The sequence below is a fragment of the Diabrotica virgifera genome, chromosome 5, assembly GCF_917563875.1.
Source record: "Diabrotica virgifera virgifera chromosome 5, PGI_DIABVI_V3a".
NCBI lineage: Eukaryota > Metazoa > Arthropoda > Insecta > Coleoptera > Chrysomelidae > Diabrotica > Diabrotica virgifera.
In genome coordinates, this window is record NC_065447.1 from 258,961,309 (window position 1) to 258,980,679 (window position 19,371).

A 19,371-nucleotide genomic window follows, 5' to 3' on the forward strand; every position below is an offset into this window, starting at 1 on the left:
CATTTAGTATAGCATTATGACTTAGACAAGGAGACCACTTATCACCGCTGCTATACAACTTGGCCTCAGAATATACAATAAGTGAAATAACATCTGAGCAGACAGGGACATTTGCGCCTCAGAATATACAATAAGTGAAATAACATCTGAGCAGACAGGGGGATTTGCGAATCGTGTATCAAAACTATCGTTGGCCTTTGCTGATAATCTAGATGCAGTCGCTTAGTCTACAGAGACATAAGAACAGTTTTTTAACAACTCAAGGAAGAAATAGGTAGCCATCTAATAAAAGAAGAGAGGACGAAATACATACTCGTGATTAAAAAACCAAGACCGAGAGTTAGGCAGAATATAACTCTTAATGACCTTAACTTCGAAGTAGTAAAAGAGTTTAAATATTTGGGGGCGGTAATCACAGATAACCACCACATAGAAAAAGAGGTCTCGGCAAGTTTAGCTGCGGGGAATAGAGCATTATACTCCTCATTATCATTATATCATATCTAAGCTGCTAGAATGGGAGTCTAAATTAAGACTGTATATGTCAATTATTCAGCTTATTTTATATCAGCTGCTAGTAATTGAAAGAAAGGTTCTTAGAATGATATTTGGCCCTCAAAGAGATGAACTGTCAGGAGAGTGGAGAAGGCGCCGCAATGCTGAATTGGTCACCGCATGGTACTGAAAACATCGTCAGACATATTAAATCTAACCGGATAAGATAGGCAGGTCATGTGGTAAGATTAGAGCAAGACAGAGTGTTAAAAACAATTATTGAGATTCGAGACGGTCGAAAATCAGTCGACCGTCCCAGAAATTGGAAGGATGATGTTGAAGCCGATTTATCTAGGATTGCGGTACTAAAATGGGAAGTGGAAGAGCAATATCGTAGAAGATGGAGCGCTATTATAGTGGATGTAGCCAAGACTTACCCCGAGTTCTAAAACTAGTCAAGGAGAATAGTAGTTCTTACCTTGTATTTTTTCTTGCTGCGTCTGCGTGGGTGCCGTTCGGGTTCTCTCCACAGCAATTAACCATATTAGGAACCATTGCAACCAATACACACCGACCATAGTTCTTACCGAAAATAACCGTACGTCTAAGTCACTTACTCACATTTTTATATTCACGTGGTGGTTAAACATTTGCTCAGGAGTCTTCGTTTTATGGTGAGTCGAAAATTTAGCATTACTTTAAATGTTCAGATTGCTCGTTCAAGATAACATCCATACAAGGTAGGAAATGCCTGAAACAAAAAAATATTATTAGTAAAACTGAAGTACCTAACACTTTAGGTACTAATAAAATCATTGTTTGCTTTTTATGTATGTCTCTGTTATAGACATGTGGGAAAGTACCACACTTTTCTCTGTTCGCTAGTTAACGCATAAAAATATAGCGAACCTTTCTTTGGGATCAACTTTTGCCGAATAAAGACTTTACCTTTGACTTTACCAATCCGCTAAAAAGTATTAAACCCCGTAAGAGACACAACTGCGTGTAAAACCGGCATATGTGACGTTTATAAATACGCGAGTGAACAGTGACTTAAGTAATATTTTTTATATTTTATACTCAATTAGATATTTACTCTATATCATAATAATTCCTCTCTAATCTACCTTGAACAAAAATCTAAAAACGTACAGTCCACCAACTCTGAAATTATATAAATAATTTCACATAATATGGACATGCCTCTACAGGGTGATTGATTAGTGGGGAAAAGCTCCGAGATCCGTTATAGTAATAGATAGCAATAAAAGGTAATAACAAAAATTTTAGCCACCTTTGAGCTTCACATTACAAAATTAGTTAGAATGTTACAAGGTGTTCGGTAACATCGTGGCAGACCAGACCTATGTTTTTTTTTTAAATGGAACAACTTATATTTTATCTTATATTCGAAATTTTCTTAACTTGCCCATTACAGAAATGTACTTCCCCATTACAAAATTATAAAGGCCTGTTATGTTATACAGGATATTTACAAAGTTATAACCAATTTTCTATGAAAATCATAACAAGTTCAGCTCCTTGTATAAATAAAAATAAGCACAACAGCAACGGCTTATTGATGCCATATTTTTTTATTTATTGTCAAAATTTTTAAAAATGATTGACATTGCTAATTTTCTTTATATCAAATACAGGGTGAGTCCAAACGCAAATACATATATTATTTTCTCATTAATTTTAAATGGAACACCCTGTATTTTTTATCACTATTGAAAAGTACCATTATCGCACTTTAATGTGTATACAACATTCTTTAAGTCTAAATTTATTAGTTTTCCAGATATTTTCATTTTTCATTGGACCAGTAGCGTAGCCACACAGATCACCCAAATTTAATGAACTGGACTGATTTTTCTTGGGGCTATATAAAGAATGAAGGTTATAAAATCCCTCCAACAACAAGGAATGAGATGAAAAATAGAATCCAAAGTGTATTTCGAAGTGTTAATTTACAAATCATTCGTAGTGTAAGTAACTCATTCAGTCAACTTATTTGGAACACCTTATGTAATTAAATTTATAAAATATTTTACTAACAGTAGCTTTTAATTTTTTCAAAAATGTTGTACTTTGTGTTCATATATAACTTTTTACTGACAGATTATTTTTTGTTTTTTATTTGTTAAATTGTTACATTTACATACAAAAGTAGTTTTTAATTGTTTTCACAAAATGTTGTATTTTGTGTTTGGGTTTTTTTTGCAAAATTTATAACTAATAAATTATTTTTCTTTCTTTATTTGTTACATTTATATACAAAAGTAGTTTTTAATTGCTTCAAAAATGTTGTATTTGGTGGTTGTGTTTTTTTTTTGTAAAATTTATTACCAATAAATTATTTTTCTTCCTTTATTTGCTACATTGTTACATTGATTACCGGATTGATCATCAGTAATCTTAAATTATCAGTTTTAAAATATTCAGTCATGGCTTACTTAAAATTTGGAAAGATTTATACTCCTAATTAACAATTTGCTCTGAAAAATAAAAATATCTCGAAAACTAATAAGCTTAGACATAGGGAATATTATACAATAATTTAAGTACGCTAACGGTACTTTTCGATAGTGACATAAAATATAGGGTGTTCTATTAAAAATTACTGAGAAAATAATGTACTTGCGTTTTGACTCACCCTGTATTCGATTTAAAGAAATTTAGCAATATCAACCATTCTTAAAAATTTTCACAATGAACAAACAAATATGGCACCAATAAACCATTGTTGTTGTGCTTATTTTTATTTATACAGTGAGTTGAACTTGTTACGATTATCATATAAAATTGGTTATAACTTTGTAATTACCATGCATAACGTAACAAATATTTATATTTTTGTAATGGAGAAGTTAAGAAGATTTCGAATATAAAATAAAATATAGGGTGTTCCATTTAAAAAAACATAAGTTTGGTCTGCCACTAGGTTAGCAATGGTAATAAACTTTAATCAACAAATTAATTTAAAATCCATGGGAAAATCCCAGTAGCTGACTGTATACCATAGTTTAAAAACTCGTAGAGAAGTAAAAAAGTTCAAGTTGTATATTGGTATAAAATAGTTTATTAAAAAACTTCTTAAAATGTCATCCAAATGGATCGCAAAACGTTTTTGTTCTAAATTAGAGTTGGTCTGTGCCCACTGAACTGGCAAGGACATAGAATTTTTTCGAGCAGGGAACCATGTTGCCCTTTGAGCAAGTAGGTATATAATTTAATATATTACCATCGACTTGTATTCACTACTACCACTTTAAATAGTGTGCTAGTTACAATTACTCAGCAGAATGCACTGAAGATGTTCTAATTTAGAAAGAAAACGTTTTGCAATCCATTTGGATGACAGTTTAAGAAGTTTTTAATAAACTATTTTATACCAATATACAACTTGAAATTTTTTACTTCTGTATGAGGAATTAATTTCAAGATAATCTCAGAATCAAAGTAATAAAAGTTCGGTTTTAATTCACTCCATTAAAATAACTCCCCGTGGCAAATGGCTAATCAGCATTCCAACTGTATTTCCGTTTTAGTATTCAAGGTGAATCGAATACAATCTTTCTTCCCGAGATTCTAATTGGTCGATAAGGCGTTGGTGGAGTGTCCGTGGAAGTCCGTGAAGGCTCTAAATGTATTTCCGGCTTTGAAGTTGCACGGATTTCCCTCTAAAGTAAATTATTGCATTAAGACTTGTCCAAATTACTAGTTTAAACCATCCAACTTAAGTGTGAGTTTAGAGAGACTGAAATTTTGGTCAAGTGTCGCGACCGGAATACAAACTAATAGTCAAAAGCGGAAATATAATTCTGAACTTATAATGGATAAAGAAAATTGGGTTTTTAATAGTTCTTAAAGATAATAGTTATACAGGGTTTTCTATAATTACAGTAAAACCTCGATATACCGGACTAATTGGAGGGACGGGATGTCCGTTTAAGCCGAAAGTCCGTTGTATAAAAATAGGTTTAAAATCAATCATTTTTTTTTTAAATTATGTAGGTACTGTATGTAGATACAGTATATAAATCTGTAAGTTAAAAACGCTGGACGAAAGGGCCGCCCGAGAACTCTCTCGTACCGATCTATTATCGTTGTGGTACTAGATACTGGCATTCTATAAAAATAACAAAATTACTCGCTATTTTGATATTTTAGAAACACCTTCTGTACTTGAAAGTATTTTATGGTTCTACGCATCATTAATTCCTGCATTTGAGAAAATGTTCGATGCCATATTTCGGGGACACACTCTAGATGTATAGATTATTGCATAAATTAATAGAATATTATAGTCATACTTTCATTTCAAATTAGTTCATTTTTCTGAGAAATTAATAGTTTAAAATATTTGCATGGGAGTAGCCCACGCTCATAATTCAAAGAGATTGCTCTTAATTCAAAGTCTATCCTATATACTATGGCGCTTTTTTCATGGGGGCGGTTCCCACCACTTCTCAGGTGTGACATATTTTTATTTTCGAATTACATGGAGAAAAGGGAAAATTTTTAATAAAATTTAAAAATTCATTCTATAATTTGATCACGTTTTTTACAAAAACCATTCATTTTAAACCCGTTCAACTTTTTGAAAGTAGAAACAACACTATATTAAAAAGTATTGCAAAAGAAAAACAATGCATTTAAATTATGGTGGTGGGGAGTTAAATGTAGGTATATACTTTTCATTTTTCCTTAAAGTACATTGGTCATATATTTTTTTGTACCATATCTCGCTTAGTTTGTATGTAACCGACATTTAACGGTGCTCGTTTTAAAGGCCTTTTCAAACACTACAAAAGGTTTTGGTAGCATTATACACCTAAAACCTACCGTTCCTCTGTTATTTCAAGTTGAATACACCAATTTGAGCATGCACCAAAAAACAAACTATTTTCACCTACCATATCTCTTTTTGTATTATAAATAGAACATTTACGAAGGAACGAATCTCTTTATTATTTATAATCTAAAAAATGTTTTATATAGTGTTTTTAGTTCGATGCATAGTTTTTAAGGTATTCACAAAAAATCCGTCCGAAAAGGTGTCATTTTTCAATGAAAATGGCCAATTTTCAACTACACATAACTCAAAAAGTATTGAGTTCTCAAAAAAAAGTATAGACCAGTTTTTGCTTAGAAATAGGTTCTTTAGCCACTTCCGTGCTTATTTTCACCAACAAATTTTCCACCCCCTTGAAGAAGTGGGAACCGCCCCAAGATAAAAGCACCATAGTATATAGGGTAGATTTTGTTTCTTGAGCTATTCCCTACTTACTGTGAAAATATCAAGCACATCAATGTAGTAGGATGGAATTCGGAGCCAAATACCCTCATTGACTGCCCTACAATAATGCTCTGCTATGATCGCGTGAGAGAGGACACACATAAGATTGTAGCAAAATTTCTATTTACCGTAACTTTTCGAGTTTTTGAGCTACAGCAATGTATTTCATGTCATTAGAAAGGTAATTTTACATTATTTCAAAAGGTGTAAAAATATACAGGGCCTATCTAAAAAACTTAAAATTTTTATTCATTTCCGGTTCAACCGGAAGCCACATTTTTGGTTAAATTCATTGTGATAATAGATAATAAAGTACAATATACGTCTGCAAAATTTCAAATCTTACTTTCTATTAAGAAGAAAGTTATGGGCACTCGAATATTTTTTTATAAAAAAATCATAACTCCCCTACTATGGGAAGTTAAGAAATCTAACTAATGTTATTCAATTTAACGATAGGATATCAAAAACATATCAAAAAATAAAAAAATTCCTTGGAGCCATTTTTGAGAAAATCTAGTTCAAATTTATGTCAAACTTTGATCCCTTAAATATAGGCAACCCATAACTTTTTCTGAAAAACGATAATATTTTTCTCATAGCCCCATATTTGGGCTATATAACGACTTTTTCAAATTAAACCTATCTTAAACAAGTTTTTAGATAGGTAGGGAAATGTGTCGGGTGGGCGGTCGGCCATGTTGGCCGCCATTTTGAATTTGGAAATGTCAAATTCCGTATTTTTATTTAACTATCGATGAGATTACTTTGAGTTAAATTTCATTCATTTCAGTAAAAATTTGCTAAAATGGGCCCTAAATAACCCCCCTATTTCGCCCCCCCTTTGAGAGGTTTTCTTTAAAAGCTTAGTTTCTCGACAAAATTCTCTTAAAATTACTCATACCGAATTTCATCAAAATCGGTCCAGTAGTTTTTGCTGGGCGGTGGCGACATACGTACGTACGTACATACGTACGTACGTACGTACGTACATACTTCCGACATGTTTTTTTTATTTGCTTTTTAGACTCAGGGGGACTCAAAACGTCGAAAAAAAGTGACTATAACTTTATCTATTATACTATACTACGTATATAGTACGATTAAGTAAAAAGGAATAAAGTTTTGTTCGCTAGGTACTTTTTACCTTTCTACTTCATCTAAAACTTCATTTGGTTGACAAAATTATTCACTGATTCATGGGTTGAATAAGCGACGTATGTTTTGGCAAAACATACAATTTCAAGCTGCCTTCTTCTGAATGTAGAATACTTTCAGGGGGATTAACAGGAGCTTTGTCTAAAATCAATAAAATTTTCAGGCGGTATTGGCAGTGTCTTTTTTTGAAATTTTCTCACTGCAGGTACAAATCCTTTAAAAACCAATTTTTGAAAATATCTCTGGTGAACCATACCCTATTAGAGCTATAATATGAAACGGGCAGATGGTGCTTTTGATTATTATATCTTTCACAAAACTAGTTTTACGAGATTTACCAACAATTATAGTAGTCAATGCGATCCATCGGTGTTAGCACAAAGCAGTGCTAACTTCGCGATCGCGATCTCGCGATCTCTCGATCTCTGGTCCAATGCTCTACCAACCAGGCCATCAAAGCACATGTTACTGACGTTTCAGATATACATAATTACACATCATGGTGACAAGTAAAATATAAAAATAGATATTTTATTATTTTATGCCCAATGAACACAAAACCAAAACACAACAATTATAATAAATAATACATTTACCAAAAAACACTAATATACTATTTTAATGGCTTATTTGCGCTGATACATAATTTGAAAGATTAGCAACGAACAACATCCTATTGAACGTAAAGAAATAAATTATTATTCACCTAGGTAGATCTTGGCCATAGAAATAAGTTGCTTTAAACTGCAGTTAAATATATCGCAGTAAATACTTTAGGCATTATAATAGCTGCACATGACGAATAGAGGAGAATTCAACATAAGGTCAGTTCTAGCTTGTGTATTTCTGAATGTAATCGAATTTCTTACTGGATAAGACGGATAAGATTGTAATAAATATACAATAAAATGTTTTAATAATACTCATCTTACTCCCGCGGAAGACAAATCCAAAGACACAAAAATTATAATAAATATATTTACTAAAAACACTAATATATTCTTTTCACACCTCTTCTTGCACTGATATATTTATATAAATAACTAGAAAGATTTAGCAACTAAACGCCATACTGTCTGTGTGCGCATGCGCGCAGTATTATGAAATTTTACTCTCAATCGCGCCTAAAGAAGTATAACTTCAAAGACTAGAAGCAAGAGGTAAAAAGCTCAAATAAAGTTTATGCTTGCCTCTAAGAATATTCTTTTCAGCGTACACCAAAATTATAATTGTTAAAACTATGTAATATGTTTAGGTATTATTTACAAAAAAAAAACAAAACCAAGTTATTTATCCGACTGCTGTATCAGTATGTGGCTGTGGTGGCTTAGACTGGCAAAAACAACGTTCTCTTAAGATAAGAATTGGTTTGATCCTACCTTATGTTTTGTCGATGTTATACAACGTGGACAATGTCGTACGGAAAAACACACAACTCTCTAATTTCCTTTATTATTTGTTTTCACGGGCACTTAAGTTTTCCAAATATATATTATATCGGGCATGGACAAGGGTGTTTAAAAAAACTCACATCAAATAAATAGGAGAGAAAGAAAAATTGGCCTGAAATGAATATATACATCAGCATACAAGAAGAGCAGAAGGTATAAATTAAAACTACTAAAGGTTTCCCTTAAGACCACGAATCAGGTGTTAAAAACAAACAAAGCTTTCCTTAAAGATAGTGTCTGGCCAAAAAGAAAGGTCTTGAGGACCTAAATATCCAGGAATTATAAATCCTTGCTGAGCAAGATAGTCTACAACTTCATAAAATTGAATATTCCTTATTTAATTATCTGGATGACTTCTGATTAAACATCCTCAGAGAGTTTCATAGTACAACACTTGTCCTCATGAAGTGTAAATTAAAAGTGAACAAGATATGACACTAGACAGGTAAAGACAAAGAAATGACACATACTGGACAGGTAGAAATTTATTCCTAAAGCCTACTTCATGCCTGACTTCCTATTGGGACCGCGCAAGTTCGGAAAAGCGACACCTGGTTTCATAGCTCAGCAACTTTTTTCGCACTTTTAATTATATTGGCCAATCATATGGTCCTGGTTACTGGATAATTTTTAAGGCCATAGTCCAAAAAAAAAATAATAAGAAAAAAAAATAAGATTTAGGTTATGTTATTAAAACGTAAACAATTGTATGTAGTAAATAAAATTAGTTATTAAAATGCAGTACTGCAAGCAAAATACAATTAATTAAATTTACCTTTATATAATAATTGCATATCATATCAATATTGTGAAGCAATATATAATTTTTCTTCTTAAATGACAATAGGTATGAAATGTACGTCAACTTGACAATTTCAATTGACAACATGAATTATTTAAGGAAGTTGCAATATTTCTCCGCTATTCGCGCACGATCGTTTCGCGTACCCCTTCCGAGTACAGTATTTCTCATGATCATCTTTCAGTGCGTCACAGTTTTTCGATTTCTTTCTAACGCATTAAATTGTATGCGACAGAAAAAAAGGCACGTCGGGGATTACATTTCGTCGGTGACATTTTTATAACATTTATTCTAGTTATTCTAGTTGTCGATAGATGGCGCCATAACAAAAAAAAATTTTAATTAGATAATAATATTTTAATTTGCAATAACCTTATTAGATGAAAGACTGATAAGTTTTGAATGAATATTTATGAATAATTATTTACACACTTTGACATACTACATTCTCATTTAAAATATTAAATAATATTTACAATAATATTTATAATATATTTATACAATATATTTATACAATAATATTTATAATTTTAAATAATTATTTACACCCTTTGATATACTATATTTTCATTTCCGTTATTCATTTATTATTGCGTAAATAATTATTTACACACTTTGACATACTACTACATTTCCTTTAATAACCTTATTGTTTATTAACATTTTTTAAAGAAGAGCAAGTATTTTCAAGAAAGTCGTTTGTCAAACTTTTTCACCTACAATGCGTAGTTTTTTCACAATAATACAATGAATGAAAAAAGTCATTATTTTGCTTAAAACCATGCCCCAGTAAAAATTTCGATACCTACGAGATGGAACACCTTTTCTATAGACTTTCTCTAGATATTCCAGTTGAAAAATAGGGTGCAGTAATTTTGCAAGTACTTTTTCTGATTCGTTTCTTGGGGTATACGTTATTTTAACAATCTGTACTTTCCTCACTCCATTATGAGGTGCTGTATTCAAAATATTTAAAAAAATATTACTTAGATTATCTTTTTGCATTCTATTTAAAATAGTTTATGTAGTTTTTGTTGTATTTTGTATAATCATTGTCATCGATAATTATGAAAATTTAAAATATATATAAACCAATTATAATAAAATTTGTGTTAAAAGCTAAATCCATTATTTTTTTGCCTTAGTGTAGGAAACAGAGGTTGAACCTTGCAAAATGGACACAAGTCCGGTTTTATTTTTTTTCTGGTAGATCAAGGGGTGCTTATTATAAGACTAACTTTTTCTGAAAAAATTTCGCCCCGGAACCACCTTTTTCACCCCTTTAAAAGGGGTAATTTGTGGTTTTTGCGGAACGTAGCCCTTCCTGTACCTTTTACAAAAAACATTTTTTATAGAAATATAAAGAGGACTATATTTTCTATGATTTATTTCCCGACAGCATATGTCTATCATCCACCGTTTAGCGCGGGTGGCGCCCCAAAGTTGACAAGTTTTTAAAAAAGATGTTTTTAAAAAATATATATTTTTCCCTAACTGTAAGGGAAATTAGGAAGAAATCCTGCGACAATTATTCACAAATAAGTGACTGATTTTTTGGTATAGGTTTCACTTAAGGGTATTTGGCCTATTTTTAATTACAGGGTGTTACATTTTAAAAAACCCCTTTTTATACCATCTGAACCGTTTATGCTAGAGTAAAAAGACTTTCAGCAATTACCCACGTACTGGTGCTATTTACAAATTGGTATAATTTACCCCCATTTTTTCCTCGGAACCACCCCAAAAAAAAAGAAGAATTAATAAATAAAGTGATTTTCTTGAAATCCTTCACATACAATGCCCTTTATTAATGTGCTTCATATATCATTTTGTGCACGTTATTATTACCCATGCATGGACACCAAAAGCGATTTCCTAATGCAACCCCTGTAGCCAAAAATAAATAAATAAAATGGGGGTCGAAACTTTTTTTTTGTTTTTTGCTTTTTGATCCATACGGGCATATGCTTCATCAATAGTGCTTTTCAAAAATATATATGGTTATTGCAACATTCCTGCGGAAACCACCCCTATCCGTGAAAATATACTGCAAAAACTACCCCTATCCCTTGGCGAGCATGTTTTTACGATTTCCTCATTACTTATGCATTCTTTTTAAACAAAACTTATACAAGATTAAAGACCACTATTTACTCTAAAAATTAGGTTCTATTCATTTTTTTCGTATAAGCAACCGTTACGGCACAGTGGCGCCGTAAACTTCGTGATATGCTTTGGCGGGCTCCAATTTTTGTTTTTTATTTCGTCACTTGTTTGTTTTATTGATAAAGTACTTATGTAAAATAAAACAACACAGTGTAAGCTACAAATTATGACCTACACACATTTTACATTCTTTGCCCCCCAAAGCCACAGTGGTGGCCCAAAATCAATTTTTGCATATTTTCGCCACCTACACGCATTTTATTTCATTAATGCTACCTTAATAGCACAATATTCACCCTTAAGTGGTCGCTAAGCAGTGGCGAATCCAGGGAGGGGTGATTGGGGCGATCACCCCCCTCAAACCAAAAGTGATATTATATTTAAAGATTATAAAAATATTCATTTATTTTTATAGAAATACTTATATTATTATTTTTATAATGATGGCGTACTTTTTATGTTTTAGCGACAGTGGCGGATCCAGCATCGTTAAGGGGGGTGCCAATTGGCTAAATTTCTATAAAAATTAATGAATATTTTTATAATCTTAAAATATAATATCACTTTTGGTGTGAGAGGGGGGGTGATCGCCCCCATCACCCCTCCCTGGATCCGCCACTGCTTAGAGACCACTTAAGGGTGAATATTGTGCTATTAAAGTAGCATTAATGAAATAAAATGCGTGTAGGTGGCGAAAATATGCAAAAATTGATTTTGGGCCACCGCTGTGGCTTTGGGGGGCAAAGAATGTAAAATGTGTATAGGTCATAATTTGTAGCTTATACTGTGTTGTTTTATTTTACATAAGTACTTTATCAATAAAACAAACAAGTAACGAGATAAAAACCAAAAACTGGAGCCCGCCAAAGCATATCACGAAGTTTACGGCGCCACTGTGCCGTATCGGTTGCTTATACGAAAAAAATGAATAGGACCTAATTTTTAGAGGTAATAGTGGTCTTTAACCTTGTACAACCTTTGTTTAAAAGTAATGCATAGGTAATGAGAAAATCGTAAAAACATGCTCGCCAAGGGATAGGGGTAGTTTCTGCAGTAAATTTTCAAGGATAGGGGTGGTTTCCGCAGGAATGTTGCAATAACCATATATATTTTTGAAAAGCAGAATTGATGAAGCATATGCCCATATGGATCAAAAAGCAAAAAACAAAAAAAAAATTTCAACCCCCATTTTATTTATTTTTTTTTGGCTACAGGGGTTGCACTAGGAAATCGCTTTTAGTGTCCATGCATGGGTAATAATAACATGCACAAAATGATATATGAAGCATATTAATAAAGGGCATTGTGTGTGAAGGATTCCAAGAGAATCACTTTATTTATTAATTATTCTTTTTTTGGGGTGGTTCCGGGGAAAAAATGGGGGTGCATTATATAAATTTGTAAATAGCACCACTACATGGGTAATCGCTGAAAGTCTTTTTACTCTAGCATAAACGGTTCAGATGGTATAAAAAGGGGTTTTTTAAAATGTAACACCCTGTAATTAAAAATAGGGCAACTACCCTTAAGTGAAACCTATACCAAAAAATCAGTCACTTATTTGTGAAAAATTGTAGCAGGACTTTTTCTTAATTTCTGTTACAGTTAGGGAAAAATATATTTTTTTTAAAAACATCTTTTTTAAAAACTTGTCAACTTTGGGGCGCCACCCCCGCTAAACGGTGGATGATAGACATATGCTGTCGGGAAATAAATCATAGAAAATATAGTCCTCTTCATATTTCTATAAAAAAATTTTTTTGTAAAAGTTACAGGAAGGGCTACGTTCCGCAAAAACCACAAATTACCCCCTTTAAAGGGGTGAAAAAGGGGGTTCCGGGGCGAAATTTTTTCAGAAAAAGTTAGTCTTATAATAAGCACCCCTTGATCTACCAGAAAAAAAATAAAACCGGACTTGTGTCCATTTTGCAAGGTTCAACCTCTGTTTCCTACACTATAAACGAAAAAAGCGTTTAATAAACAAGTGCATTATTATAAAATTAAGTGCATAAATTTAAATGATATATACATATTTAAATATGATAATGCCCATTAAGTCCGTTTATAATTAATATTGCACGCTGATTTAAGCTGAATTTGTTTATCTGGGGGATCCTAATTAGGTTGATGGTGATTAAACAATGGTTTATTTTATTAAATATTATATGGTATAAAAAATTCAAATCTATAGTGAGAATAATATACATTATGTATTATAGAGCAGTGATTAATATACATGTAGGATTTGTTAAAGACACTCGTGATAAAAGTCCGTATGATGCTTAACAGTTTGAATTAGTAAAATAGACAACTAAATTATAGATACTGATAAGTTGACAAAATGTAAAAGTAATTTGAAATAATTAAAGTGGCCACAATTTACTCGTTCTTACAAAAGAATATGCCTTTGTAAGTAATCGAGTCTATGTACTATTGATATGACCGGCTTTGTCGTAATACGTTTTAAACTTTCTGATTATCGCCACAAACAACCTCTCTCCTTCAGATCTTAAAACCGACTAACTTGTATTGACACCCATGCTCAGAATTGTTTCATTGCTTGCCTTATTTTTTATGCTTAAATCAGTTTCTCATGAGAACGAAACTATTAAAACCTCTTCTAACTGCAATAAATTTCGCTCAATGTTAGTAATAAAAATTGGTTCAACTGGCAGTGAAGGTTATTTTTACTTTTTAATTAATAGTACGACAGAATTGATTCAAAAAATGACATAACCCAGACATCCATAGTGAAAGTTATCCTCCAACACCAAATTGTTCTATATAGTCCATATAATGTTAAAAAAAGGCACACCTTTTTGAGCGTCGGGTTTGGGGTGGAGAGGGGGGAGAAGTCGGTAAATTCGTAGTTTTTTTTAGGTTTTTCGTCAATATTTCTAAAACCAATGAGGTTTAGCATGAACAACCTTCTATACAAAAATGTTCTACATTAAATTTGAAATAAAAAAGGTCCATACATAATCCTTCTAAAACGAACGGTTCCAAAGTTATGGAGGTAGTATACTATAATTGGTCCAAAAAAAGGCCTAACCCAGACATCCAAAGTAAAAGTTTTCCTCCAACACCAAATTGTTCTATATGGTCCACATATTGTTCAGTAAAAGTTACACTATTTTGAGCATCCGGTTTGGAGGGGGGGAGATGGGGGAGAAATCGGTAAATTAGTAGTTTCTTTAGGTTTTTCGTCAATATTTCTAGAACTATGCTTAAGCGTAAACAATGTTCTATACAAAAACGTTCTACATAAAATTTAAAACAAAAATGGTCCTATTCATAATCGTTATAAAATCAACGGTTCCAGAGTTACGGAGGGTGGAATGTGGAGGAGTGGAAGTTTTCGATAATTTTTATATTTTTTGAGCAATTGATGATGATTTTGGGTGGTGAGGTTGACGTTTCTTCAAGGACTTATCACTAACATACCATCGGTTACTGAAATAGCAAATCCTGTTAAAAAAATTTCTTTCAATCAGTAAAAATATTCAGCCGTTAGCATCTACGCATGTATAACCACTAAAAATGCTAGCTGCTTTCAACACTCTAGTGTCCAAATCTGTTAGTACATATTTGTAAATGTACTGATTTTCCAAACCCTAATTGATTTTAACACTCTAGTGTGAACACACGATAGCATCTGTAAACGTAATGTTTTTCCAAAACCGAGGCAACAAAAGCAAAAAAAAAAGAAGCAGAAACCTGATGAAAAACATCACAGAGAACCAACCTAACCCTAAAGGGTATGGATCTGCTCATTAATCTAGTATGAATGACTTTTTATAATTAACTATTTAGATGGGAAATAAGCCACAATTATATTGAAAAAATAATTTTATTAACGTTTCGACGCCCAAATCGGGTGTCTTTGTCAAAATACAAAATACAACTAAAATAAACAAAAATGTTGTTGCTTAGTAAAAAATACTTTAAAATGTATAATATGTCTATATTGCCGATATAAATGAGTCAGATTAAATAAATTATTAGAAGAATTTTTTACTAAGCAACAACATTTTTGTTTAATTTAGTAGTATTTTTTATTTTGACGACACCCGATTTGGGCGGCGAAACGTTAATAAAATTATTTTTTTCAATCTAATTGCGGCTTATTTCCCATCTAAATAATTAATCATAAAAATGACACAAGAAAATAGCTTCAGAATAAGATTATTTTTTATGTTGTTCTTTTGTGTTAATACATTATTGTTTATAAATATCCCAACAACGTTTAATTATTTATTAATACCTAAATCACTTAAATATTTTTCCACAGCGGTAGGTATATAAAATCAATGTCAATAGCCGTTAGCATATGTGCATGTATAACCACTGGTGTCCAAATCTCTTAGTATTTGTAAATGAACTGTTTTTCCAAACCCTAACTGAATTCAACACCCCAGTGTCAACACACGCTAGCATCTGTAAACGTACTGTTTTTCCAAACCCTAACTGATTTCAACACCCTGGTGTCTACACACGCTAGAATCTGTAAATATGCGTCCCGGTATTGTTGCCGGAAGGCGATACATACAGCTACAGTCGAACCCGCTTATTAGAATACCTGTTAAAGGAATATCCCGCGTTAAGGAATAGAAATTTGAGGCCCCGAAACGTTTCTTCTCGCCACCCATGATCGGTTAGTAGAATATCCCGGTTATAGGAATACTTTTGCTTGACACGAAGGCTATTCCAATAAGCGGGTTCGACTGTATTTTGATATATTTTATATTATCTGAAAAAAGTATAATTAAAAAAGTTCTTCTCTCTCTTCAATCCTGTCCCGCCGGAGGGAATGTTGAGGTCGACGTGATGTCGTGTATTGTCCGTCTCCAAAAACCTGTGTCTTTGGTCATTTCTTTTAACTTCTGCATAGGTCTTTTGCATACTCTTTTAATTTGATCGATCCATCTTGTTAGGGATATTCCTCGTGAACTTCTGATGAGTCTTTCCATGTTTTCTGTGTTTGAAAAACACACATAATAAATTGGTGCAAACAGATTACTCAGAGCTCCAACTTATTGCATGACCGGAGAGGCCTTGCAGTCTTGTGAGTTTCCTTCTCTGTTTTTTTTTTTTTTTCTGAGTTTGATCATCAGTACAGAGTTTGTTTATGATTTTGTTAGTTATAATGGGTAACTAGGGATGCTATTATTTAAGCCTTAATGGACTGTTCTGTTAGTATACATTTTTGAGTGACAGGTTACTGAAATGGATACCATAAACTTATTTTACAACCAAGCTATCGTTCAAGAGAAGATTGAGATTTTTCAGATATTTTTTATTTAATTTATTTTGCAAAAAATATTTCTATTTGCCCAAACATGGGTTAGTTTGTTCATCAATCGATATAGTGTTTACTGAGTTAATATAATAACATTTCTCGTGTGAACTAGCTAATGGTGTTGATAAATACGTTTCTATACCAAATGCAGATCAGTTTGTATAAAGCTAGTCCAAAGTGATAAATACACAAATTATAAATACATAATACATTTACACTACGAGCTCAGTTTGTTTAACAATCATTTACGCAGTTTGTATGAAAATTAACTAATAATATTTTAACAGAATAATTTCGAAAATCGATTTGGTCTCAAGCCTTTCATAACATCCTCCAATAAAAGATTTATTTTCGTTTGCTACTTTATATTTTTCGGGAAATGCAAATACTGCATTTGAATCACTTACCGAGAACAAATTCCAAAAGCGAAGACGAACTCAAATTATCCCTTTTTGACGCATCGGTTCTTCATCTTTTCATTTGAAATAATAACAAGGTCTTTTGTTAGCTCCCATGTGCAACACATCTATATCAGTTGTCATTACCGTTGGGTAATGACAACGGTAGTTACCTAGCAGGTAATTTTCCTGGGCGCCATTACCGTTAAGCAGATGCTCTTATTCTCTATGCAATAGTCTAAGGCAGTAATCAGATATAAAATAACCGTTAAACTGTTAAGAACCATCAAAACTTGTGCAAGGGACAGTTGTGGAACCGCTTGTGAAAACAGCATATGTGTTTAATCAAAGCTCAAACAGTGAACAGTGACATATAACCTTGGGTAAGATTTTTACGAAATTGTAACATTATCTGTGTACAGGGTGTTTGATAAATAATGGGCCATAACTTAACCTTAGATTCTCGAGGTTAAAATAGGTGGATTTAAGCTAACTTAAATTAGTACAAAAGTTAGTAGTAACCGAAATACAGGGTGTCAAAGTTAAACTTATATTTTATTTATTTTTGGAATATCTCCTGACAGGCATGGGACAACAACACGAAATTTGGTAAGTGGTGCTGGTACTGTACACACTCCTAAATTATGGTAAACAAACGTTTCTGGCTACTACCAGAGGCGTACGACGAGCAACGTGAAGGGTTGACCCTTCACAAATTATACGCCACTGGCGGAATTTCTATTTTAGTGCAATTTTTTGATTCTCCAATACTTTCTATATAAATAACATACTCTTTATTCGTAACGATAAAGCCATTCGTTTTCGAGCTATTTGAAGCTAAAAACGAAGGAGCATAATACATTAATCAAAATAAGTGTGCCTTTTCATGTTTAACTTCAGATATCTCGAAAACTAATGACTTTATCGTTCCGAATGAAGAGTATATTATTTGCATAGAAAGTATTAAAAAATCTAAAAATTATGCTAAAATAGCAGTTTCATCTGTAGCGTAGGATTTGGGAAGGGTCAACCATTCACTTTCACCTGTCGTACGCCTCTGATATTAACCACAAATTATTATTTAACATAATTTAGTAGGGTGTACAGTACCTACACTTTCTGCCAAGTACCATAAGGATAATATGTCAAATAGTTTTATAGTACCGGGAGCACATAATTCTTAAAGTTTTAAATAAAGAATAAATTATTAAAAAAAAGAATACTTTAAAATAATTTGACAAATCCGTGTGATACTTGGCAGAAAGTGTAGGCACTGTGTACCCTACTAAATTATGTTAAAAATAATTATTTCTGGCTACTACCAGAGGCGTACGACAGGGGAAAGTGAATGGTTGAGCTCTCCCAAATTCTACGCCACTGATGAAACTGCTATTTTAGCATAATTTTTAGATGTTCCAATACGTTCTATGCAAATAATATACTCTTCATTCGTAACGATAAAGTCATTAGTTTTCGAGATATTTGAAGTTAAAAATGAAAAGGCACACTTATTTTGATTAATGTATTATGCTCCTTCGTATTTAGCTGTAAATATCTCAAAAACTAATGGCTTTATCGTTACGAATGAACAGTATGTTTTTTCATAGAAAGTATTGGAGAATAAAAAATGCACTAAAATAGCAATTCCTCCAGTGGCGTAGAATTTGGGAAGGGTCAACCATTCAAGTTCCCCCGTCGTACGCCTCTTGTAGTAGTCAGAAACGTTTGTTTAACATAATTTAGTAGATTGTATAATACCTGCATCACTTACCAAATTTCGTGTTGTTGTCCCATGACTGTCAGGAAATATTCAAAAATAAATAAAATACAAGTTTAATTTTGACACCCTGTATTTCTGTTAATATCAACTTTTGTACTAAGTGTTACCAAGAAAGACGCTTTCTTTGTAACAGCTATAGTTAATTTAAAGAAAACAAACAAATAAAAGTCAGACCATAGAGATTTGAGACTTCTCTGGGGTGGGTTAGAAAACATAAGAAGGAATCATTTTAGTCTGGCCTAAAATGATTTATTCAAAGTAGATTTTAGGAATATCTAATTAGAGGGCGCCAGCAAAAATATCTGAGAATTATAAATTAAATAGTAAATACATATAACTTTATTACCAAAACAAATATTATTTATTATAAACATCAATATAATAAGTATATCGTTACAATGTTTGAAATGAAAGAGAAAAACACTTGCTAAAAAGTCACCTCGAAGAGGTTTCAACTAAAGTACTTAAATTCCCTAAGAGCTCTTTACATTATTTTAAAGTAAAACTGTTGAATAAT

The 19,371-nt window shown here is 32.3% G+C and overlaps 1 protein-coding gene across 1 annotated transcript in view; it reads right to left on the reverse strand.

Moving 5' to 3' along the window:
- The window catches only part of LOC114324832 (alkaline phosphatase-like), a 1,004,985-nt gene that overhangs the window by 605,091 nt on the left and 380,523 nt on the right, over positions 1–19,371 (reverse strand). The window contains exon 2 of the mRNA XM_050651161.1: positions 974–1,246. Within this exon, the coding sequence (XP_050507118.1) occupies positions 974–1,073 (100 nt within the window). The 5' untranslated portion in view covers positions 1,074–1,246. The remainder of the gene's footprint in view (positions 1–973; positions 1,247–19,371) is intronic.